The sequence below is a fragment of the Schistocerca americana genome, chromosome 4 (genome assembly GCF_021461395.2).
Source record: "Schistocerca americana isolate TAMUIC-IGC-003095 chromosome 4, iqSchAmer2.1, whole genome shotgun sequence".
NCBI lineage: Eukaryota > Metazoa > Arthropoda > Insecta > Orthoptera > Acrididae > Schistocerca > Schistocerca americana.
In genome coordinates, this window is record NC_060122.1 from 330,869,066 (window position 1) to 330,894,568 (window position 25,503).

A 25,503-nucleotide genomic window follows, 5' to 3' on the forward strand; every position below is an offset into this window, starting at 1 on the left:
CAAATGTAACTGAGACTTCTGTCAGTTAGGGTTTGTCATCACTGTAATAGCTTCAATTGAACAATATCATCACTTGATATATTCCTTAGTGACAGATGAAAAATGTAGCGAATGAAGACTTCATTTAGAGACACATCATTATATCACTGAAAATCATTCATTAAGACTGGTGGAAACACAACCACTGTAGATACACCACTGTTCTTACATAGTATTTTACATCAGAAAGTCTTGTGGAGGATCAACTTACAGTAACAAAGACAAATAATTTATTGATAACAACTGCAAACACACAGATATGGAACTTTATTGGGGTTACAGGATAACATTCAGAGGATACTGCTATACAATACTGTTGATTTTATGTAACAGTGACATTTAATTTGACCATTATTAATCATATGTGAAGGAACAATAATTTTGAGAGCTGAGTGAAGATCATGTTTCATGAAAAAAGACCGAGTAGGTTTTCTTTTTAATCATCAACAATGACAAGCTTCCCACATGACTACCATCGCATTATTAAAATATTTCAAGTTCAATTTTATTTACAACCTCTATGTCACTAATATTCTTCATTTAGGTACATCAGAGGTAAAAATTTTCACATTAAATCTTGTGAGTGACAACATAAGAGTTATCTACACAAGTCACACTTGTGTTGAGATGCACTGGAAGAATTTACAGTAAGTATTGGTGGACATGTAGGAAAAATTCTATTACACTCAACTTGCAAACCTAGCCTCTTTTTAGATCTCTTGGCATTCATTAAAGAAAGAGTACCACAGTTACCTGCAATTCACAAATTTTACATAGATTGCAGGAGAAGACTATAAATATTATAAGAGAAACTGATAAGTGATAACATTTGTACATTTAGTTCTGTTCAAATGCGACAGAATTCATGTCCATGTTACAAATAGCATGAATATAGACTATAATTTTGGAAGTGTATGAATTTCTCAAGATTTGAACATTTACAGCACGTTAAATCTTTGTGCCACACATGGAACTGAACCAAAAGTTCTTAATTTTGTAAACAGTTGCACTATCGATGTATACACCATCCAATTTCACTCCTTTATCTACATTTTTACTGAAATTATTGTTGAATGTTATGTAAAATATATCTCTACTGTCAATATTTTTTTAGAATTTTCCTGCAGAAATCCCAGAGGTAAACAAACACATAATCAGCTACCTTAACAATAAAATAAACACGACATTAACTGAAGAATAGGTTTCAAAAGAAATGAAAACCAGGCTTTAGCATATTGCAGTTAGCTTTCTGTTACATCAAATCATGAAACAATATATGATAGAAGATTTTGCAATTACTTAATGAACCACACGGATTCCATGGGTGATATACAAGATGGATCAACTGGTAAGATTTACAAACAACCCAATAACAACAATGGAAATTCCAACAGAAAGGCAACTGCTCACTTATAGCTCAATGATGTGTGTGACACAGATACATGCAACATGGAAACAGGTTTTATATTAGCTTTCAAGCTCTTGCTCTTTCTATGCACTTCAGCATAAAGAGGGAAAAAATCTCTTTGTATTAGGCATAGATGATAAATCTATAGACTGTGTAACAAGCACGAAGTTTTTAGGGATGAATACTGGCTACAAGAATGTCATCACCATGTTATGCTCTTATGGCTTTATCTACAGTTTGTAACAGACAGTGTCTTGTGGTGATATATGATTCCTACATACACTCAATTTTTACCTATTTGATTCTTTTCTGAGAATAAAAGGCACAAAACATGGACAAATTGCAGAAATGGGCTTTATGAGTAATAACTTGTAGTAGTAGTAGTCAGGCTCATTATGAAGAGAAAAACTGGGCACCCTTACTATACTAGCTGAGTACATTAATCGATCTCTGGCGCATATCAGGAATAACACTGCTAAGTATTCCACAAATAGTTCTATACACAGTCATAGAACAAGTGCCAATATAGTTACATTTACCAAGGAAAAACAAGCAAAAATCTCAAAACAGTATTTTCTATGGAATAAAATTGTGTAATAAACTGCCCATGGAAGTGTTCAAAGCACAATTGTTCAAAAAGGTAACTAAAGCATTCTTCATAACTAGCGCATGATACACAATTAGAAATTACTTGGAGTAACAGGTAATACTGAAAGGGGTGAACAAGAACACCCAAATAAATATATGAACACGGTGAACATGTCAGGACCTAAAATGCCAGTTAATGTGTCCTGACCTAAAGTGCCAGGCAGTATTGTCTTGCTGACCCAGTCGTCCCCCCCCCCCCCCCCCCCCCAAGAAGGAACATGGAGCACACTTGAAAGTTGGTGGCCAAGAATTGGTTGTCCAAACAGGCTGGAGTTATCAAAAGGGGCATAGGAGGATCTTATGGCTCAGAATTCATCAGTGGATGTGCAAATGTGTTCTTATGTTATTAGTTATCAGAAGACATTTGTGTGTTAATCAAGGAAGATTGTATAATAAGGACCAAACAAATGAGGGAAGGATGGAGAGGAAGAGAGAGAGCCTGCTAATGAGTTTCAAATAGAGACAGTAGCAAAGAAGCAATAATAGATATGTCATGACATCGTACCTGCAACATGAAGAGCAGATATCTGGTAAGCAATGAACTTCTTTCCTTTCATCATTTTGTGGGAGTCACCACTGAGAAAAAGTTTTCTAAAGATTTGAAGTTATGTGTAAAGTTTACTGCAAGTTACTAAGTTTTCTCATTCTCAAAGACTGGGTAGTGCACATAGCAGCTATAAATTTTGCAACAAATAGTGTGTAAGCATGGAATAAACATGTTGAAGATTGTATACGCATTTTATTCATTACTTTCAATTGCCTCACATAGCATAAATCAACAAAGAAAAGCATTTTCACAAATATGGTTCAAAAGTCAAAGAGTAAATAGATTTTTCGAAGAGTAAATATTTGTCCCTAATTCTCATAATACTCTTCAAATCAGTAAGTATCTATGCATGATGTGGCAGCTTTCCATATCCTGATCTGAATGTTGTACAATGATATAATTTTGCAAGTAAATACAGTGGTATGTGTGAACACTGTGTGCAAAATGTGTCATGAATACAGTTAGTAGTAAGGAAGCAATAAATTAAAATTTCATGCCTGATAGAAAAATGAACAGGGAAAATGTTGTTGTTGTCTTCAGTCCAGAGACTCATTTGATGCAGCTCTCCATGCTACTGTATCCTGTGCAAGCTTCATCATCTCCCAGTAACTCCTGCACCTACATCCTTCTGAATCTGCTTAGTGTATTCATCTCTTGATCTTCCTCTTCAATTTTTACCCTCCACGCATCCCTCCAACACGAAATTGGTGATCCCTTCATGCCTCAGAATGTGTCCTACCAACTGATCCCTTCTTCTAGTCAAGTTGTGCCACAACACAGAGAAAATGAAGTACAAACCTCCTCTCATCATTACATGGGAGGTGTCAGTGAAAAAAAGTATTGTAAGGGTTTGACAATATGTGTAAAGATTGTTGCAAGTCACTAAGTGCTCTCATTCTCAAACACTGGATTAATAAAATCTGGATATTTGCGTGTCATGGCCTACACTTCTTTTCCATTCCCACCTTTATCCCTTGGATAGACAGGGGTTCTCAGCCCCTCCAGTGATTCATTCCAGAGAGTAAGTGATATAGGTACTAAGTCTGGTTGAAATTTGTCCACTGATTCTGGATGAGATGTGGAATGTACAAATATGCATACATAAATTTTTATAATATGTATAATTTTTCTTTTCTTCTGTGATCTGATATTGATGAAATATAGCCTATATGGTGCCCTTAGCTATGTTGAAATTACCAGAGAAAGCCCACAAAATCTGTCTAGTAGTTTTGGAGATTAGCATTTTCAGACACACAGACAAGAAAGTATCAGTGAAACTGTAAATCATGTCTTTTTTCCAGGACCTGATTTTGATAAACTAAAGCCTATATGGTGCCCCAAATATGATCAAGCTACCTGCAAAGGCCTCATGAAAATTCATCTAGTAGTTTTGGAGATTAGTGTTTTCAAAGATAAGCAGACAGACATGATGGTTTTACAAATTTATTACTAATATTTATAAAGAATAGGCGACATCTCACCTATAAATGACTGATGCATGTCACTCAGAAACATGGAATGGAAAACAGTGTTTACATTAGCTTTCAAGCTTTCGCTCTTCCTCTAGTAGAACAACACACACACACACACACACACACACACACACACACACACACAGCAAGACTAACCTGATTAGCGATATCAGTTGCCTGGGCAGAAGGAGATGGACAGCAGACCGGGAAGGATGCACAAGGCAAGAATAATGGAATAGTGAGGCATGTCTTTTTTCAGATTAGACAACAGCTGCATAATAAGATTAAAGGAGATCAGAGGGAAGACAGAGGTAGAAGGGAGGTGGTAAATGCCCACATCTGTACCCTGTTTCTCTCTCCCCTTTTTCCCTCCCCCTCCCCCTTTTTGAACTCTCCCTTTCTCTCCCCCCCTCTCTGCCCCCATCTTCATCTCCACCTTTCTCTCCTCCACCCTCCCCCCACTGGTCTCTTACATGTTCAACCCTCTTAACTTCTTTTTTCCTGTGTAGCTGTTGAGTCATCTGTCAGAAGACCTGCCTCACACTACCCCCCCCCCCCCCCCCCCCCTCAGCTAGTACATCCTTGCCTACTTCCTTTCCACATCCATTTGCCTAAGCAACTGCTATTAACAATCAACAGTTAGTACTGAGTTTGGTTGTCTGTGGGGTTGTGTGTGTGAATATGTACTCTTCCAATAGAGAAAGAGCAAGAGCTTGAAAGCTAACGTAAATAATATTTTTTTTGTTACCTGCGTCTATGCAACACACTTCAGTCAACTGTAGATTAATAATTATATGTCATTTATTTTTCATATAAATAACACAATAATATTTTTATGCACAAGATGACAAATGAAAGGATTGAGCAACAGCAGATTTCATTTTTAGGCATATAGTTAGGATCTAATGTGATAACATGCTAGATATTGCTTATGTTAGGTGTTTATGATATGATGATGTCAGAATGACCACAACTAGTTTTCTGTATATCTTCCAAACTACTTTCATATACACATTTCTTTGGAGTAAATCATATGTTTTTGACTGGAAGTAGGTAGTAAAATAGCTATTTGCATTTTCTGGGGTACTTTCTGAAGTTGTGAATGGGTGGTCTGAACATTTGCTTGGACATGTAGGCTTCATTTATGAAGCTATGCTTAGTTCACATCATACCTGGTATTTTTATTCAATGATGGAAGCACTGCATGAACGGGATTTGACATTACTCATAGCTTAATTATACTCACTGTTCTACTAATTAGCAACCGTGACATATGTTGCATGACAAGTGGCTGTGTTCCAGTAACACATTACATCAACTAACAATAAAATTCTTGAACATTGCACATTAGATATAAAATTAACAATGTGCTTCTTAGATATTTAAAAGTCATCAGTAGAGCTGGACTTAATGAGAAGCAGATTAAATCAAAAATAAATTTCTCAGTCACAAGCTGTTGTAACCGTGACAGGAACGGTCATTGGGTTGCTGCTAAAGAAAATGCGGCGGGACCGAATAGTAGTGGCCCACGAACAAACAAGTTAGACTTGGGGCCAGGAGCGTATGCAGCCACCGCTTACAGTGAGACTGCTCCAAAGACCTCTAGTGATCATCGAGTTCCATTCTGTCTGACATGGATTCGAAATCCGTGGCGCTCAGTACCAGACAAACTGTGTAATGTTTTGTTCTGTCGGAGCATCTATAACAATATCCATTCAAACTGCTTACGCATGTGCTCAAGCACATCAGCCATAATAGCATACAAATTATTATAGATCTGAACAACAAACATCTATTAAGACATACATTTATTAAGATATACATGTTGAAGGTACCCAAGACCTTGCAATTTTTAATTGTGGCATATTTACACTTGGCGTGATATGTCACTAGTAGCAAAGTAGTTCTCACTATCTGTTCCCATGGAGAATCTATAAACAAAACAACTGCCAACGTTGAAACAAGAGCACCACTGACAGTTTGGCAGTTGGCCAGTGAGCTTGCTAATGGCTATGAAACAAAGTGGGTGACTGTTTTATTCACTACACCAGCCTTGTAGAGAGAAGTGGAGCATCATTCAAATATCTTGCTCTAAAATGAATCAATGCTTGAAGTTCATACTTCTGCATCTGTTTTGGGTGGTAGTACTTGTACTTGATGCTGAGCTGGTTTTGAGGCACAAGCATATGTGGCATTTCTGGATATACATATGCTAGTTTTACCCTGTCAATTGAGATAATAGTAGTTTTATGATTTAGTACAATATCCAGTGATTTAGTACAATATCCAGTGTTTGTTTTCCACTTTTGATCACCTGATGTGAGCTCATGTACACAGCCTGTAGAGATGATCTGACACCGTCTGTATATAACATAGCATACATGCATGTTTGCAGCTCATGATGCATGAAGGTAGGTGCCGTTCCATGTCAGGAGGATTAATGTGGGTGAATGTATGCAATGTCGTTCCTTACATGACAAATTAAATCAAATGGGGTCATGATCCGTTAACTGCACAGATCTCAGATCGATGAATTCACCAGGCACTCAAAATGTTTTGCCACATACAAGCTCCACTGTTGATGAGAATAAGTCTATTTTGTAAGTAATGCAAAGTCCAAGACTGTATGGTAATGCAGTTGTCCTGCTTGTGGTGGGATACATTAATGCAAGCTTTAAAGAATGGTGCCATCATTCAACCACACAACTGCTTGCAAGGTGGTAAATGGTTGTCCTGTGATGAAGAGTACCAGAGAATTCGCCAGGTGGTAAATGGTTGTCCTGTTATGGAGAGTACCAGAGAATTCGCTGAGTTACTTAATAAGTAACTCAGACTCAAATCATTGGCCATGTTCCTCAGTAATGTGCAGTGGACAACTGATGTGAGAAACCCAATTTGAAATGAGGGTAAAGGCTGGTAGATTGTCAGCTGGTATAGAGCTTTTGGCCAATGGATAAATGATCAAGGGCAAGTCATCAGATAACACTGACCATTAGAAGGAGGTACTGGACCCACAACATCAATGTGCATTACTGTGTGTGGTAATTCTCCAGTGGGCACACACACATGATGGGCTACTTTACTGTGCTGACACTGAAGGCATGTATGAGCCCACTCATGACAATTCTTCTGCACACCAGGTGACTCGACGCTCTGACACCAGGGTAGCATATGCTGTGGGGGCTATCAAAAGCACATCTGCAGAAAGTGGGTGGCAGAAACAGGTGAGAACATCTATTGGAGATGTCACAATATAGTCTGACATCAGAACATGGAATGTTAACAAGTTGTATTTGAAGGTTGGACTATACACTGTGCAGTAGCTTATGGCATTCCTTGTTAGATTCCTGTGCCTACATGAGCTGAACAAAATCAATGAAATTGGTCACATTGTTAACTCACAATAGACAGTCAGTGACCATGCTTTTACACCATAAATATGGTGAATATTAGTGCTGAAATGAGCAATAAATTCCAGGAAACTGTATTACTGTGATGACCATTTGTTATTATTCTGTCTGAAGGCATAGATAAATGGCTTGTGATTGATAAATACTATAAGTCCTCTGGCCTCCATACTCAGACAAAAGATGATGACCACAAACACTCTATTTCCACTGAGAAGCAGAGAGCTTATATGAGAAGAAGGTAAGTGATTGCCAAGCACCACTGACTTGCTGCTGCAACACTGCGTCAATAGCTGTCCGACGCATCAACTTTTAATGTAAGCGGTGCATTCAATGCAGAATATGCCAAGAGTGCAGCATTTGCTAAGCTTTGATTCACTGCACTAAAAGCAAGGCTTATCTCATCTGTCCAGTGGATAGGTGAATTCCCCTTAGTCTTGGATCCAGTAAGTGCTGTTGTTAGTAGTTCTTGCAATTTTTCTGATCGTGGTAGATGTTGCTGGTAAAAATTCAGCATCCTTTATCAGTGGCATACTTCCATGACGGTTTATGGCCGTGGAATCTTCATGATAGCTTCCTTTCTCTGGTAGCAGCAGGGACCGCACAGGCAAAAGCAGATGGCCCAAAAAGGTAACTGAGGTTTACCATGAAAAATACTTAGCTGTGTTCAACCATACCATGCTGTTATAAGTGTTTGAAAATCTTCATCAAGTGTTGCTGATCTGTATTGTGGGCCCCTACCACCACAGCACAGCACGTCCCCTGGTTGCGGATAGAGGATACGGCCTTCAGATATGAAGGGTAGCTGCGAATACAAAAAATAAGCAGTCGCGGACAGCTGGTGGGGAGCAGGTGATGGCATGATGAACCATCCATGTTTCTTCTTCTCTTACTATCAAATATATTCATCAAGTATCAGCAACATTAATGGGCATCAGTCCCTTTGATGTAAAATATTCCAGAGGTAAACAAGTTTCCCATTCGGATCTCTGGGCGGAACCAACTTCGAAGAGATTCACGCCAAAAGGAACTTTCAGGTTGGGAACATGGAACGTTAAAAGTTTGAACAAGTCAGGAACGTTCCAGACATTATTAGATGAATTAGATAGATACCATATATAGACATTACAGCTATTCAAGAAACTTGGTGGCAGGGGGAGGGTAGCATAAAGAGGGGTAACTATACATTTTTCTATGGAGGTGCGGAAGCTCTTTCGGAACAGGTTTCGCAGTACAGAGAAAAGTGCTTCATGCAGTCAGAGATATAAGGTTCATTAGTGACTGACTATCAATTATAGTGTTGTCCAGCAGGTGGAATAGACTAGTAGTAATTAATGTACATGCACCAACTGAGGACACTGAAGAGGTTGTTAAAGACGGCTTTTATCAAGAACTAGATCAACTGTGGGATGAGTTCTCCTCGTATGATACAAAATTAATCATAGGTGATTTTAATGTGAAGATAGGGAAGGAGGAAGTATTCCAGCCTACAATTGGGAAAGAAAGTTTGCATAACATTTCAAACGATAATGCCACAAGGGTGGTTAATTTTGCTGTTTCAGAAGACACGATTGTTGAGAGCACATATTTCAAAAGGAAGGACATTCATAAAGCAACTTGGGTCTCTCCAGATGGATGCACCCGAAACCAAATTGATCATGTTCTTGTAGATCAGAGATGGCGCACTAGTATACAAAATGTTAGGACTTTCAGGGGAGCAGACTGCAATTCTGATCATTTTCTTGTAGTTGCCAAAGTTCACCAACAGCTATCTACAGCAACATCAAGGTGTCACAATGCAGAACTTGTTAGGTTCGACACTGACAAGCTAAATGATAAAAACTTTAGAAGAAGGACATGATAGAAATTTCAAATAGATTTGATGCTCTCAGGACACACGAAGATCAAGACGAGGATGTAAATAAACAGTGGATCACTGTGAGGAATAATATCAAAGAGGCAGCAAAGGTCACAATAGGTACAATTAAGAAGAACAGGAGGAAACTGTGGTTTGATGAGGAATGCAAGAAATTGGTAGAGGAAAGGAGAATAGCACGATTAGATTGGGATTGAATGGGAGACAGAAAACGAGAGGAGTTCTTGAACATGAGAAGGGAAGTTGGTCGTAGGCTACGGGCAAAGAAGAGGGATTATTTGAACAATCAAATTAAAAAAAAAAAAAATGGAAACAAACAGTAAAACAAAAAACATTACAGAACTTTACCTAGACATAAATGGGTACAGGAAGGGGTTCAAGGCTAGGACAAATGCACTTCGAGGGGATGCCGGGGGGATACTGACAGACTCCAGTGCTATATTAAGTAAATGGAGGGCGTATTTTGAGTATCTATTAAATGTACACCAGGAAGCAGGAAAAGAGCAGGCATACGAAATACATACAGCAGAACCCCAGATACCTGAGCCAACGTTAAAGCCCAGATCACGTACGAAACAGATTGACCGTCCTTACGGCGGAACAGGCAACCGTAAAAATAGTTTTCCCGTCGGTCAACAGATGTCGCAGGGGACGCTACAATGCTAACTGAGCTGTCTATGTTGCGGAATTGGCAATGCTGTATCTTTGGTGACTTGAATGACGCTGATTTGCGTTCGGCTAGAGTGCTGGGCGCGAATTGCATTCGTCACACAGCTGACTGTAGACCATGATCGGCTACGGTTTTTTCCGAGTTTTCAATCGAAGAATGTAGATTAGCTCCTGTAATTCTACAAACCAAGTTTATTTCTAGTGTAGGGATACTTCTCACAATCATATGCGAAATGAAATAAATGGAAAGTAACACACAAATAATTCTCTGTTTAAATGCAGACTGTATTGCAGTCGCATAGGTTTTACACTCGCCTTCCATGCCGTCTCTTTCCTCATTGTTATAGAGCTCTTCTGATACGGATTAGGTGGTAAAAAAGATCTCCACGTGAAGGTTAACACTAGAAAATTTTCAAAATCTTCTCGTCTTTGAAATATAATTCATTAATTTACTGACAAATATTGCACTGAGCAGTGGGTTTCGCGTCCTGACGTTACCGACATTATTATTTTCCTACGCCATTTGTTTGCTTTGTCAAAACTAGCGGGCAAAATAATCTTATCTCAGTATCAAAGATTTACATCGTAGCTGTAACTAGAAGTCTGCGCGGACAGGAAAAATGCCGCCGTCCGTATGTGCACCGCATCCACAAGATCATTATCCACATCTGCCAAGTTGCTTATCCGCATTCTGAGATATTAACGTTGTGTAAAGCAGTTTAACCCACCACTGCTCTGAAAAAAGACTTGTGCCTTGCCTGAATTTTTGTCTGCTGATATCCGCACTCGGTTGTGATGCGAATTAAGGCTTGACATATTTCAGTGACAGTCATTTCAAATTTAAATTCTTTTACTTTGCTTGTAACTTATCCTAAATGATATAAGAGTGGCACAAAATGATGAATTTTGGATTGTTGTTGAAAGGGGGCTGCAAACGCGGTAATATACAAGTGAAAGCGTGTTTTTCGAGCATATTTTGGCGGTGTCAACTTTGAAGAGCCACAGACGGCAAACCATAATAATGTTAAAAATTTACTTTGTGCAGTTTAAAGATAACCCGCAAATATTCGCAACAGACGTGCGCTTTTATCTGCAACACAGTTATTACTGGGGATATCCGCACTCGCGCAGTCCTGTTACTATCTGTTGTTTTCGAGTGAAAGCTGTGTAAGGATTATTAGCGCACAGATAAAAAAAATTAAAATAGGCAGCGTCTATAGTTTGCATGCTATGCTCATTCTCTTCTATTCTCTTCCCTTCATTCCAGTATAAATGCTTGTTCACACGTATAAACGAATGGCAGTGAACATTGGCGAATTATCTATGAATACTTATTTGCAGCAGTGTAAACGACGTTTTACACTCATTCACTTCGTTCGCTCTAGTATATACCAGGATTTAGAGGGACCGATGACCTAGCAGTTAGATGATCGCTATTATTCATGTATTCCACTGTTGCGATTTCAGCTCTAGAGCCATTTTAAAGTGCCAAGGAAAAGTCTTGTAAAGTAATGCTTCTTTAATTGTTTACCAAATGTTACCACACTATGCTTTGCATTTTGTTATCCATATCTTATATTGGTTTCAGTTTTCACATTGCACACAAAGATGCCTCTACAGCCAAAATTACGATAGTGAAGTGAATAAACAGTTTAAAAAAGTCCAAATCGCAGCAAAGATTTCATTTAAAAATTATATGATATGATTCTTGTACAGGAAGGGCTGCCACGTTATATCAGAATATAAGATCAACAAAATTTAGATAGGATCGAATGCTTAGGGCTCTTTATCAATTCTTACTCATAACTAATATATTGATTTACCTGAATTTAAAATCCACTCGCGTAACCTTTCTTTATCTTTGACAGGAAATCTGAACATTTTTAGTTCAGGATTTGTTCGTCTACTCCTTCTACAGTTGATATACTCGCAGGCCCTCGGCATGACGTTTCACTACCACCGGTATGTCAGAAACAGCTGTACTTCACAGACGCCAAATAGTGGAAAGCTGCACGTGTTCGGCCGACGTTGCCACATATTTCACAGAACGGAGTGCCATCTAGTGGTTGATTCCACAAGTAAGGGTGTGACGCTGTTGCCGCCTGGTGGCCGTTCCCTGACAAGGGTTGTCTGCTGGACCATGCGATCGGGCAATCTGTTTCTTACGTGATCTGGGGTTAAAGGAAGTAAGAGATGCATTCAACAAATTGAAAAACAATAAAGAACTAGGATCAGATTGCATAACTGTAGAATTAGTTAAAAATGGGAGACAGAAATTGGTGGAAGTAGTTCACAAAGTGATAACTAAAGTATGGAACTCAGAGATGAAACCCGAAGAGTGGCAGGAGTCAATTCTGATCCCAATTTTTAAGAAGGGTGACAAAATGGATTGCAGTAATTATAGAGGGATATCGCTATTACCAGTATGTTCCAAAATTTTCTCGAATATTCTGCTAATCAGGCTTACACCATATGCAGATGAAATTATGGGGGATTACCAAGCTGGCTTTTGGAGGAACAGATCAACTATAGACCAAATATTCACCCTGCGTCAAATTTTGGAAAAGAAATGGGAATACAATAAACCAGTTCATATTTTTTTCATAGATTTTACAAAAGCATATGATTCAGTACTGAAAACAAAATTATACAGAATTCTTTTGGAACTTGGAATACCAAAGAAGTATGTTAGACTTATAGAAATGAGTTTGAAAAACATAAAAGGTAGAGTACATGTGGGGAGATTGGAGTCAGAAGAATTTGTAATAAAGAACGGACTTAAGCCGGGAGATGCCCTATCTCCGCTACTTCTTAATTTAGTCCTAGAATATATTGTACGAATGGCAGCAGATAATTCAGAGGGTGTGGAGTTAAATGGAAATATTAAGATATTAGGGTATGCAGATGATCTAAACATCATTAGCGCTAGGAAAGAATCTGTAACAGCAAATGTGAATGCGTTAATCAAGGCTAGTGAAGATGTAGGTCTAAGGATAAGTGAAGACAAAACTAAATACCTGATAGAATATACAAAACTATTATTCTACCTGTTATGAAGTATGGGTGTGAGACTTGGTCTCTCACTGTGCAAAATGAAAAGCCATTTCAAGTATTTGAAAACAAAAATTTGAGGAAAATTTTCGGAGGATAAAGGGATGACATTAGCGGAGAGTGGCAAAAACTGCATAATGAAGAGGTTCATGAACTCTATTCAAGCCCTGACATAAACAGTATTATTAAATCACGTAGGCTGTGATGGGTGGGTCACGTAGCTTGAATGGATGAGGGCAGGGCAGCACGCAGAGTACTGGTAGGGCACTTAGAGGGAAAACGTCCTATGGGGAGACCAAGGCGTAGATGGGAGGACAATGTGAAGGCTGATTTGAGGAGCCTTGTTATTGAAGGTGAATGGAAGGAAATGGCCCAAGACAGGGACAGATGGCGAAAATACGTTGCTGCGATAATAGACTCTCGAGTCCGGTATGACCAGTGAATGTGTGAGTGAGTGAAGTGTTGTTGATGCTGTTCTTGTGTGCCTAAAAAGCCAAGCTCATCCAAGTATGCAAAGCAGAATGACAGTCCTGCAGCACAGAGACAATGAACCTTTATCATGACTGAGCATCAATGTGTAGATTAAATGTCATATGAGGATTTCTGAATAAGCTGAATGGAGTGATTACAACAGTCTTTGGAATGTCTTAGTTCATCACAGGAATTTGCATGAAAGCCTTTGCACAAGGAAGCACACTAAACACAGTTGTATCACTAAGAGCATAATTGTAATTCCTTAACAGAGGAACTGGATATCTCTCCAGAACTGTTCTTGGGTATCAGATAGAGGAGTGAAGACCAAGGAGTAAAACAAGGGTAAATAAATCCCTTAGCATTGGATTAAACTCCATTTCTGTAACTGTGAGACGACCAAGAGCTAAGCTTCTAGAATGGCTTGAAACTGGTGGGCCATCAGTTGTTTTGCTAGAATGTGCAATGTTGTGACATACTTCATTCGGCACATTGGGTGATCAAGTTATGGCTGCAAACTGTTCAAGCAACTTGGCATTTCTGCTTCCTGCTGCCTACACCAGCTTGGGACTGTGAGTCACTGTACTGTGTCAGAATCCACCTGTAGATGCAGTAGATGAGCTGTGAATTCATTACATCAGGTAACAGACTGTTATACTCCAGGAAGATGGCTCCAATTATAGGCTCCATAACAAGCTCAACAATAAAATTCCAGATGGAGGTCTGACACAGCCCTAAGTCCAGCTCAATACATTCTGTACTTCACGTGCCTATTGATGAGTTGTTAGTGCTAGGAAGATTAACAAACCTGGTGGCCAGCAGTTATACAGAAAAGTTCTTGGACAAATGCACAAATCTGAGCCTTTGTCCAAAAAAAAATTCTGTCTGGTCTTCCAGTCACTAATATAGTGATGCTGAGAGACTGTCCTGCAATTGGATGTGCCTTTGTCTAACTGCCCCTACCGTGTATGTTTGCACAACTTATCCCCAAATATCTGGTGATACCAACATGTTGTAGGTGACTGATCTGTACTGCCAGTGAGTTAGTTCTTGAACAACTGCAGGATCTTCTGCAGTAATGATCTCTAACCTTACTATAACTGCATTGAGCCAGCAGTTTGTTCATTTGGCAAGCCAGAGTGTCCGCTTTGCCTAACAGGCAATCACACTGTTGCACAGCACTGCTGCACTACTGATTGATGGCAGCATTATTGCTTCCTGATGCCTGTCAGACAGATCTTTGATGGTATCCAAGGGCATTTCAATACAAAATGCTACAATGGCCTTAACCTGAGCTGGAGGAGGTAGAGACTGTAAGACATAATGTTTTCGGTACAGTTCCAATGTATACTTTACTATGTAGGAGCCTGAGGTATTGTGATGGCTTTCTGTCTCCGATGTCTTCTTTCATTAACACTACAGATGCATGCTCTCCTGCTGTGATGCAGACACTCAGTGAAACAATGTGATGCAGACACTCAGCGAAACAACTGTCTTTGACCACACAGTGGTGAGTGAGCTGACTGACCATTAGCATAAACTTCATAGTATCTGTGATTAGTCCTGCATAATGAAAAATAGCTTCAAAGTGCACAAACTGAAGCCCTGGATTTTGAGGCCAGAATGACAGAAAACAAAGGACAAGTCGTGACAATGTTGGACCTCTACCATCTGCGGTGTCCTGCATTTCAGTAGTTTGAAAATCGTTTGGCCAGTCATGACACTTTGTATTTCTGTTTCTAGTATCTATAGGCTTATCTCGTCAGGGTCACCAATGTCAGAACAGCTACGGTAATATCCATCAAAATTACTTACGCGTGTGTTTGGGTACACAAGCCATGATAGCACACAAATTATCGGCACTCGTATAATCTGATCAACAAACATTTATTAACATATAACATGTTAACAAACAGCAATAACTTGTAACTTATAAAATGTGACAAATTTATGATAGGCACAGTGTGTCTCTAATAGCAAAGAAGTTCTCACTGTTCCCCCCCCCCCCCCCCCCCCCCCCCCCCCCCGAGTGCTCGTAGGTGAAACAAACACCTGTGCTGAAACAAGAGTGCCGGTCAGAGAACTCACTGATGGCTACAAATCATAGTAGTGAGTGCTTTATTAGCTACACTTCTGTATCCCTGAATTCCTGTATGTGAGGTGCTACCCAAAATATCCAAGAATTGTAAAAATCAGAAAAATATACTTACTTCTTAATGTCTTTTGTCACCTTGAAAGTAGTCACCTCAGGCCATTTTTGGAAGTCCTTAAGGACTGCATGGTGAACAGTATTCAGGACCCTTTGTGATTTCACTTGAATGTCTTCAATAAAGTCAAAACATTGCCATTTCAACACAATTTTCATCTTCAGGAATGGGCAGAAGTCACATGGAGCTAGGCATGGTAGGTAGGGAGGGAGGGGTACTACTGCCATGTAGTTTTTGGTCACGAATTCCTTCACAATGATTGATGTCTGCACTGGCGCATTGTCATGGTGGATGAACCAGTCTTCCTTTTTCTACAACTTTGGCCATTTACACTGAATATTTTCCCTCAGTCACCTCAAAACCTTGCAGTAAAACTAACCATTGACAGTCTGACCATGTGGAACAAACTCCTTATGCACTGTTTCCCAGAAATAAAAAAAATGATCAGTGTTGACTTCACATTGCTACAAACTTGTCAAACTTTTGACAGCCTTAGAGAGAACAGCTCAAATGGTTCAAATGGCTCTGAGCACTATGGGACTTAACATCTTAGGTCATCAGTCCCTTAGAACTTAGAACTACTTAAACCTAACTAACCTAAGGACATCACACACATCCAGCCCGAGGCAGGATTCGAACCTGCGACCATAGCAGTCCCGCGGTTCCGAACTGCATGGCCATCGCGGCCGGCAGAGAGAACAGCATTTTCCATTGTGATAATTGCTGCTTTGTTTCAGGATCATAACCATAGACCCAAGATCATCATCTGTTATGACTCTGGATAATAATTTTGGTCACTCTCAAACTCTTTGTTGCAGCTCAGTACATGTCTGAATCCTGAGGTTTTGTTGGTCAATGCTGGGCAGGCAAGAGACCAACTTCACTGTAATCAATCTCATGTTCAGCACATTGGTTAGAATTCACTGACATATACAGTATGACAGCTCAAGTCTGTTGCAAACATTGTGAATTGTCTGCCTTTGATCTTCGTGAATAAAGTCATGCAGTTTCATGACCATTTCCAGCGTTGTACATGTTGATGGTTGACTGGAATGTTTGTCACCTTCCACAGATTCTAGGCCTTCCTTGAACCTCTTGAAACACTCAAATATTCTTGCTTGACTCAGTGCGCTACCACCAAATGCCCCTCTCAGCATGTGGTGGGTTTCAGCTACAGTTTCTTCAACTTGAAACAGAATCTGATGCAAACCCATTGCTTCTTCATGTTATCCATTTCACAATTTGCAGAAGCACTGAGGCACATCCTGACATGCACCACTACAACTCAAAATTGCATGCACCAAAGATGACGCAACTTTGTGCCACAATAGCTAAGATATGTACCTTGCGACATCTAGTGGCAGATGTCATACTGCTTTTGGTTTGACCAGTACAATGAAATTCTCAAGATATTTTAGGTAGCACCTCATACACCCCATATTCCTGGCTTCATCTACCTTTCTATTATAACTCACACATCAGTTTTCTTTTTTTGTTCCCTTCTAATTTCCTAATCTGTTGGGAAAATATAGTTTCCATAGTGCTTTTATGAGATTTTGTCTATGAGAGTATATTTAACAATTTTCTGATTACAACTATAAAATTATAACTAATTGCAGCACTTTTTTTAATGCTTCTGAATGATAAACAGTAAATGATTCACATACCGGTAGCCTAATAAGATATGAGCAAAATACTGTTGTGAAATGCTATGCAATCTAATGACTCAGAATATGTTACAAGATGGAAAACAATATGTGGCATTTTAACTTATCCTCTACCCAAAAAATTAAAAATCTTCTGGCTAATGTTTAATTAACAAAAAAATCAAGAATCTTAGTTTCTGACATCTGAACATTGACCAGATATTTGATTTACTCTTCACAACTTTAAAATTCTGGGCTGAGGATATCTGATGGTTGTAATATTAAACTATTATTTAATAGATGGCAATATGTTAATTTAGCCATAAGCTTTGTCCAATACTCTTAGTTGTTTTGCACTATGAGGGAAAGGAAGAAAATGAGAACTGTTCCTTCATTTCTTGTACAAAATAAAGAAAATTCTTTCATTAATATTTATTAGGAATTTGGTTTGGAAAAAGAACCTCCAGAGTCGCAAGAAAAATTTTCATGTATGACACTTCCTGACAGATTACAGATGTGCTCTGAACTGAGCCCTGTAATTATACTCCCACCTCTTGTGAGCAATGTTGCTACTATCAGTGACATCAAGTCAAATCTCACTGCTCAGCTTAAAGCTTCAGTTTATCAGTATACTTCTGCATCTTTCCAAACCCAAAACAGATTGTGTGGAGTTGGAAAGGAAGAAATAACAATAGCAGAAGCTTTAACTGGAGTCATTAGACATGCCTAAACAACACTGCTGATAAAAGCATTACCCGTGAAAAGGATGTATGTGGGTTCAACAACCAATGCACCACAGTCTCATTCTGACAGGAAATTTCGTAACAGTGTTGAAACTGTTGTAGGTAAAAGATTCAGTCTGAAGTACAGGAATCAGTTATCTATGTGAAATGACTTTCCTTAGTATTAAGACATCCAATAAACACTCATGGTGCAACAGTAAATTAAGTTTGAAATTCAAGGGATATAAATATTGCATTATAGCACAAAAGTCATAACGGATTTCTTTGCACATACATAATAATACATCTACAGTTTTCACTTTCTTAGTAAGTAAAGATCATCTCATCACCAGAATAAATTACATTGGTTATACGCTCATAGATGTGTCAACAAATAATGAACAGAATTACTGATTTTTTCTTAGTTTTACATTTTACTGTTGTCACCACTATAAGTCTCTTCCAACTGAAGCATGTTGTCGAGCAAAAATTATTTTTGAAAATAAGACAACAATGCAAGTAAATACATGGCACAGATGTAAGTATGAGGACTGTGCATTTTCCATTCTCTGGAATGAGTAATCAACAAATTGTTTAGTCACCAATCAAATATTGTTGTGCCCTAGAGTGTTTTGCGACAGATGTGAAGCACCTATGCAATATAGACATGGCAAACAGATTAAGACTTAGTGGGCTTGTTTAAGTGTGTAATTACATCAAACAGGTTTTTTGTGGTTGATTATTATATGTGTAATGACTGCTATCTATCGATCCAGCAAATTCACAGTGAGCCAAGCTGTAAGTTTAAATCGAGTGTTACATAATGGCTTTGATGCCAACTTTGCTGGAGACCAGTTTTACTGCATTGCTTTAAATTTTAAAATAATTCAAACCTAATATCAAAAAATGTGCTTCACATTATTGTGAATGGTGTTTTAGCCATGCAATATCATATAAATTTTTGCTGTGCAAATTTCAAATTTGTGGTAACTGACTCAAAAAGTGTACATCTAAAATAACACATATTTAATGTGATGGTGATGGTACTGGTGGTGGTGGTGCATGGTGCATATATAGATTTTTACATTTGCTGTAACTTACTGTACTCACTTTGTATCTTGGCCAACTGATGAAGGAGTCTGCCGTTCTAGGCCATCTGTAATCACTGCATCATACACAAGAGACTGCATCAATGTCTTGTCACCTGAAACAGGAAAATTTAAGCTGAATATTTACTTATGGGCGAAATCTTAGTTTTGATCCCAATTTGGTACTTTATGATTACTTCATTCTATTAAATAAATAGCTGCCATGTAAAATACAGGGTGACAGAAGGTTGCTTAAAGCTAATACCAGTATATAATCTATATTATTTAGCTGGAATATTGTGACCTCCTATAAATAGAAGTGGCTGCCAATAATGAGGTGTTTAAAGTGGAGTAGGAGAGTGTGTACTCGCTATATGGAAGTTCTACTCTTCCTCAACAGCGTTCCAGGAGAGTTCCTTGTCAGTACATAGTGGGTTTACTGGAGCATAGGAAGAAGATACTTCATCAAGGCAGAGGATGATAACAGTTGGACAGCTTCCCTTCCTACACACAAAGTAAGCTGATTCATGAAGTTAAAAAACAGATTACAACAGGGGCAAGAAGCTACAATCACATCAAGAGAAAATGGGCTTCAATACATGTGACATGAATTGTGAGTATGGAAAGAACTATTGTACTCACAAGTCAAAATGTGCAGGGTCCTTCTTGGCCAACATCTTGCACAGAGTGTCTTGTATGTTACAGAGTTCTGTGTACTCATAATATTAGAACACAAGTTACATCTCAAGTGAAGTAGCTTCACCTATTAATATGTATTTTCTCAAAATAGGGGGAAAACATTTATTCACCTACATCAGACTGGATGGATGGAGCATAGAAAGAAGTAAGAGAAAACAGTATTTAAAATAATTTGCGAATTCTTCTTCTTTCTCTAGCAACACTACACACATTCACAAATACAACCACAAATACACCCAAACGTATATCCCCACAGCTGCAGCCAGACTGATAACTGATTATTGTTTAGTGAATGCAATTGCCTGGACTGGTGGAGGTAGGGTAGAGTCAGGCAGATCTCTTGACAGATGACTCAGTGCCTGCACAACAAGACAAAAGGAGTTCAGAAGGTAGAGCATATAAGAGATATAAAGCAAGAGAGGGGGGGGGGGGGGGGGGAGGGAGAGAGGGAAAAAAAGAAGAAGAAGGTCGAGATGAAGTGGGAGACAGAGATGGGACAGAGAAAGGGAGAGGAATGGAAAGGGGGGGGGGGGGGGGAGGACTGAACAAGAAAGTGAGGGACGAGTGGTGGGAGAAGGCAGTACATGATCTGGGCGGGGAAGGACTGGTGTGGACAGGAGTGAGAAGGAAAAGGGTAAGATAAGGCAGTGGGAAACAGATTAGTGGATATTTACACCAGGAGGCCACGAGAGTGCAGGATATTCTGAGGAGAGAATTTCCACCTGCATAGTTCAGAGAAATTTTCACTTGAAGGGAGTATAGAGTTCACCAGTGTAGTGATGCAGCCATTCAAGTCATCTGTGCAGCATGTTTGGCAACTGCATGGTCAAGCTTGGTAGTGGCCATTCATGCAAGTAGACATTTTGTTACTTGTTACAACAACTTATATATGGGCCATCTGGAGGTATACTTCAGTCAATACCTAAAACCCCCTGGGTACTTCAGATTCATTAATGACATTTTCATCTTAACTCATGGCAACTTTCACTATTTCCTCCATAACCTGAACATCTGCTACCAAATCTGGTTCACCTGGTTCTTCTCACCAAAATGAACCATCTTCCTAGGTGTGGCTTTTCACCTCCCAGGTGGGTCCAAAAATACTTCTGTTCATATCAAGGACACCAACCCCCAACAGTAGTAACTCCACCATGACAGCAGTCACCTGTCCCATGTCTACAACACTTTTTGTTACAGCCTTGCCATCTGTGGCTGCATCTTCTGCAATAGAAAGAAGGAGTTTTCTAAATATACTGATGACCTCCTTTATTGACAGACGATACCATACCCAGTTCATCCATAAACCATCTTGTGTGCCATGTCATCCTCAGAGTCTAGAGCCTTATGGCTGTGAACCAGCCACTGACAAGCACTCCTCTGATAATCCATATCACCCTGGGCTTAAAAAGCTCAACCACATCCTTCATCACAGCTTCAACTAACTCTTTTTGTGCCCTAAGATGAAAGATATCCTAGCCACATCACCCACAATTGTGGTCCACTGCCTGTCCAACATACAGCATATCCTTGTCCAACCCTATTGCTGTCCTACACCCCATGTTTGTTGTTGGCCCAGCTGCAAGACCTTCCACATACCCCACCCACCATCTCCTATGGTAGTCCAATCAGAGGCATTTCATACCCAATAAAAGGCAGGGCCACATGTGAAATCAGCCATGTTATACATCAGCTATGCTGCAATTACTGCACAGAATTCTATGTGGACATGAAAAGTAACTAACTGCCTACTTGCATGAATGGTCACTGCCAAACTGTGGTGAACCACAAACTAGATCATCCAGTAGCTGAAAATGGTGCACACCACTACACAAATTTCTTCAACAGCTTTTTCACTACATGGGCCATTTAGATACTCCCTCCCAGCACAAGTTCTTCTGCACTACGCAGGTGGCAATTGTCTCGCCACATTATTCTGTGCTCTTGCAATCCCCCTGGCCTATATCTTCACTAAACTGTTTCCCATTTCCTCTGCTTTTCTTTCCCATTCCCTCTTCTGCCCACACCATTCCTTTCCTGACCAGATCATGTACTGCCTTCTCCAATGAATCTTCTTCCCCTGCCCCTCCCCCATTCTTCACTGATCTCCCTCCCCTCTCCACTTTTTCCACCACTCACTCTCCCTCTTCATCTCCACCTTCACCTCTACCTTTCTCCCATTTTTCCCCTACCCTCCTTCTCTACCCCTCCCACACTCTTATGACTCTTACGTGCTCTACCCCCAGAATTCTTCTCATTTTGTGAGACTTGAGTTTCTCCTGGCATATACAATGTTCAAATAACATAGGATTACAGCTACGCGATGTCGTCAACAACCACTGATATTTTGACAGGAGCATACCCTGTCATTTTCAAGGCAAAACTGTATCAAGTAAGTACTGTGCAAGGGAATTTAAAAACTCAGTTTTGCACAGAAATTCCAGAAAGCAGATCACACACACATACACTCACACAAACACTGTGAACACTAGTGCCATCACAGTACCAAAGACAACTGACATCAGAAGTTGTCGATAGTGAAAATTCACATCCAATGGGTGAGGGTAGTATTAACTTTGCACCTGTGTTTTTTGACAAAGGAGAGAGCAGGATTCTACATGGAATTTAAACAAAAATCTGTAAGTCTTTTTATGGGATTACTCGCTAATTTAATTTCAACTGCTTCCTTAATAACACTCTCAAATAGCTGGAAGCACAGGCCACAATCTTTGTGTTGTTATATTCCAAAAGATGACTTGTGCCAAGACAATGTTCCACAATAGTGGATTTGCTCAGCTGTTGTAATTTTGTGTGACACTTATGTTCAGTAGACCAGTCCTCCACAGTTATGACAGTCTGTCCAATATATGACATGCCACAGGTGTAAGGAATACAGTAGACACCTATATTACACAAACCAGGATCATCCTCTGTGGAACCTAAAGGTACCCTAATCTTAGACGGTGGACAAGAAACACATTTCACAATGTACTTCTGTGAAACACAACCAACCCCATTGGAAATGCTCCCTGTGTAAGACAAAAAGGGTGCAGAATTTGGTGCCACCTCAGTATTATCAGCACTCACCCTATACATAGTTGGTCAATAGCACGACTCATGTCTAACCTGTCTCTCACTGTAAGCATTGTGCAGAAAAGTGACCGTAAGATGGGCTTATTCACCAACCAAGTCTCAGGGTCTGAGATGATGGCGGCCCTGTGAACCAAGGTATGAAGTTCCCCTTCACACTGGGTCAGATGGTGACAACTATCAACCTGTCAATGTGAGTAGGCTTTCTACAAATAGCATTTCTCAATGTGCCAACAACCTTCCTCCTTACCAGCACATCAAGGAAGAGAAGGCAGCCATTCTTTTCCACCTCCACCATGAAACAAATATTTGGGTGGATATAATTCAGGTGTTCTAAAAAGTCGCTCAAATTCTGACTGTCATGAGGCCAGGCAACCAAACTGTCATCTACATATTTGAAAAAACACACAGGTTTCAAAGCCGTTGATTCCAAGACACTTTTCTCAGAGTCTTCCATAAAAAAAAAAAAAAAATGGCAATAACAGGTTACATCAGGTTTCCAATTGCAGCTCCATTTGCTGATCTTAATACTGTTCGCCGAACATAAAGTAAATGGAAGTTAACACATGTCAAAATAGGTTCATTAATTCAACACCAAACCCGACCTGAATCAATCATAGCAAATCAGACAGAAGAATGCAAGTGAAGAGAGAGACCACATCCATACTTACTAGAATATCAGTTTCAGCCATATGTATTTCTGTAATCAATGTAAGAAATCCACTGAGCCCTTAATGTGATGGTCACACCAACACACTAGTGAGCTCAACAGAGTAGCAAAGTGTTTTGCTACAAGATATGGTGGAGCAACGATGTTACTCACAAGCAGCTCAAGAAAAAATCTCTTCCTTGTTGACTTTCAGAAAGCTATATAACCTAGAAGGAACAGCACAATAAAAATGAAGAGTCTTGATAGTCTTCTGCAACAAGGAACTCTTCTTCAGGAGACTGCCAGTCTTTCACTCAACACTTTTTGTGGTGTCAGCATTGGTACCACGATACGCTGAATCAGATAGTAACACTACACCTTTTAAACACAATCCTGCTTGTCGAGAACAACTGTAGCATTACACCTTTTAAACACAATCCTGCTTGTCGAGAACAACTGTAGCATTACCCTTGTCCATGGGTAAAATAACAATATCCAGATCAACTCTTAAGTGAACATACAGGATCCATTACACTCATCAGCAGTTTCATTTAATGACTGCTTCAAAACTGTCAGCTTTTTCTTATGATTGGCTGGACAGTGTTTCACAGTCACATTCTGATTGGAAATTTCATTCTGTAACTGCCCATGTTTGGTGAAGTGAGAAATTTCCATGGCTCATAGTATCATGCCATATATCAACAGAGAAAGCTTTTCATGATGCAGCTTTATCCATGCTAGTTACATTTTACACTGAAGCCCAAGTGTTTGCCAGTGGTTGATTTTATTAATTCTGTTGAACAGGCTGTTTTTAAACTACCTCCTGAAGTTGCAGAGGAAGCTAGGAGAGAGGCATACTGTGTGCTGACTGGGACACATTCACCTAACACCATGACGCCATAACAGCAGCTGAGACGACTGCTTTACTTTCTCTTAGAGTTGATCCAGATATTGTTATTTCACCTGTGGACAATGGCAATGTTACAGTTATTTTGAACAAGCTGGATTGCATTCAAAAGCTGGAGTTTTTACTTCCTGATTCAGCAAATCACAGGATCAGTGAGAGAAAGACTAACAGGCTCCTGAAGAAAGTTCCATATCACAGGAGAATATCAAGACTATTATTGTGATGCCCCCCCCCCCCCCCCCCCCCTAGTTTTCATGGCCTGCCTAAGGTCCACAAGGAAGGGATTCTTCTTAGGCTGGTTGTGAGTAATATTGTGTAGCAAAACACCTTGCAACTCTGTGGAGCCCACTAATCAGTCAGTGTAAGCATTATATTACATCAATCATAGAGAATGTGTTTGAATGACTCATGATATTCTAGTAAGTTTTGACGCCATCTCTCCCATCATTAGTTCCTCTGTCTGATTGGTTACAATTGATTGAGGTTAGGCTTGACAAACCTATTTCAATGTGCATTGACTTCCATTTAGTTTTTATTCAACAACCAGTGCTACGAGCAGCAGATAGAATTGCAATGGGAAGTTCACTGCCGCACATTATTGACAACTTGTTTATGGAAGACTTCAAAAAACATGTCTTTGAGTCAGTAGCTTTGAAACCTGTGTGTATTTTTTTTTTTTTTTTTTAGATATGTAGGTGATACTTTTGTTGTTTGGCCTCATGGCAGTGAGAATTTGACAGACTTTTTAGAACACCTGAATTCAATCCACCCTAATATTTGTTTCATGATGGAGATGGAGAAGAATGGCTGCCTTCCCTTCCTTGGCATATCAGGCAGGTGAAAGGTTGATGACACATTGGGACATGCCATTTACAGGAAGCCTACTCACATTGACTTTTATCTACAGGCT

At 39.5% G+C, this 25,503-nt stretch overlaps 1 protein-coding gene across 1 annotated transcript in view; it reads right to left on the reverse strand.

The window, feature by feature from the left end:
* The window catches only part of LOC124613049 (voltage-dependent calcium channel subunit alpha-2/delta-3), a 622,965-nt gene that overhangs the window by 142,330 nt on the left and 455,132 nt on the right, over positions 1–25,503 (reverse strand). The window contains exon 17 of the mRNA XM_047141624.1: positions 19,274–19,367. Coding sequence (XP_046997580.1) covers positions 19,274–19,367 — 94 coding nt within the window. The remainder of the gene's footprint in view (positions 1–19,273; positions 19,368–25,503) is intronic.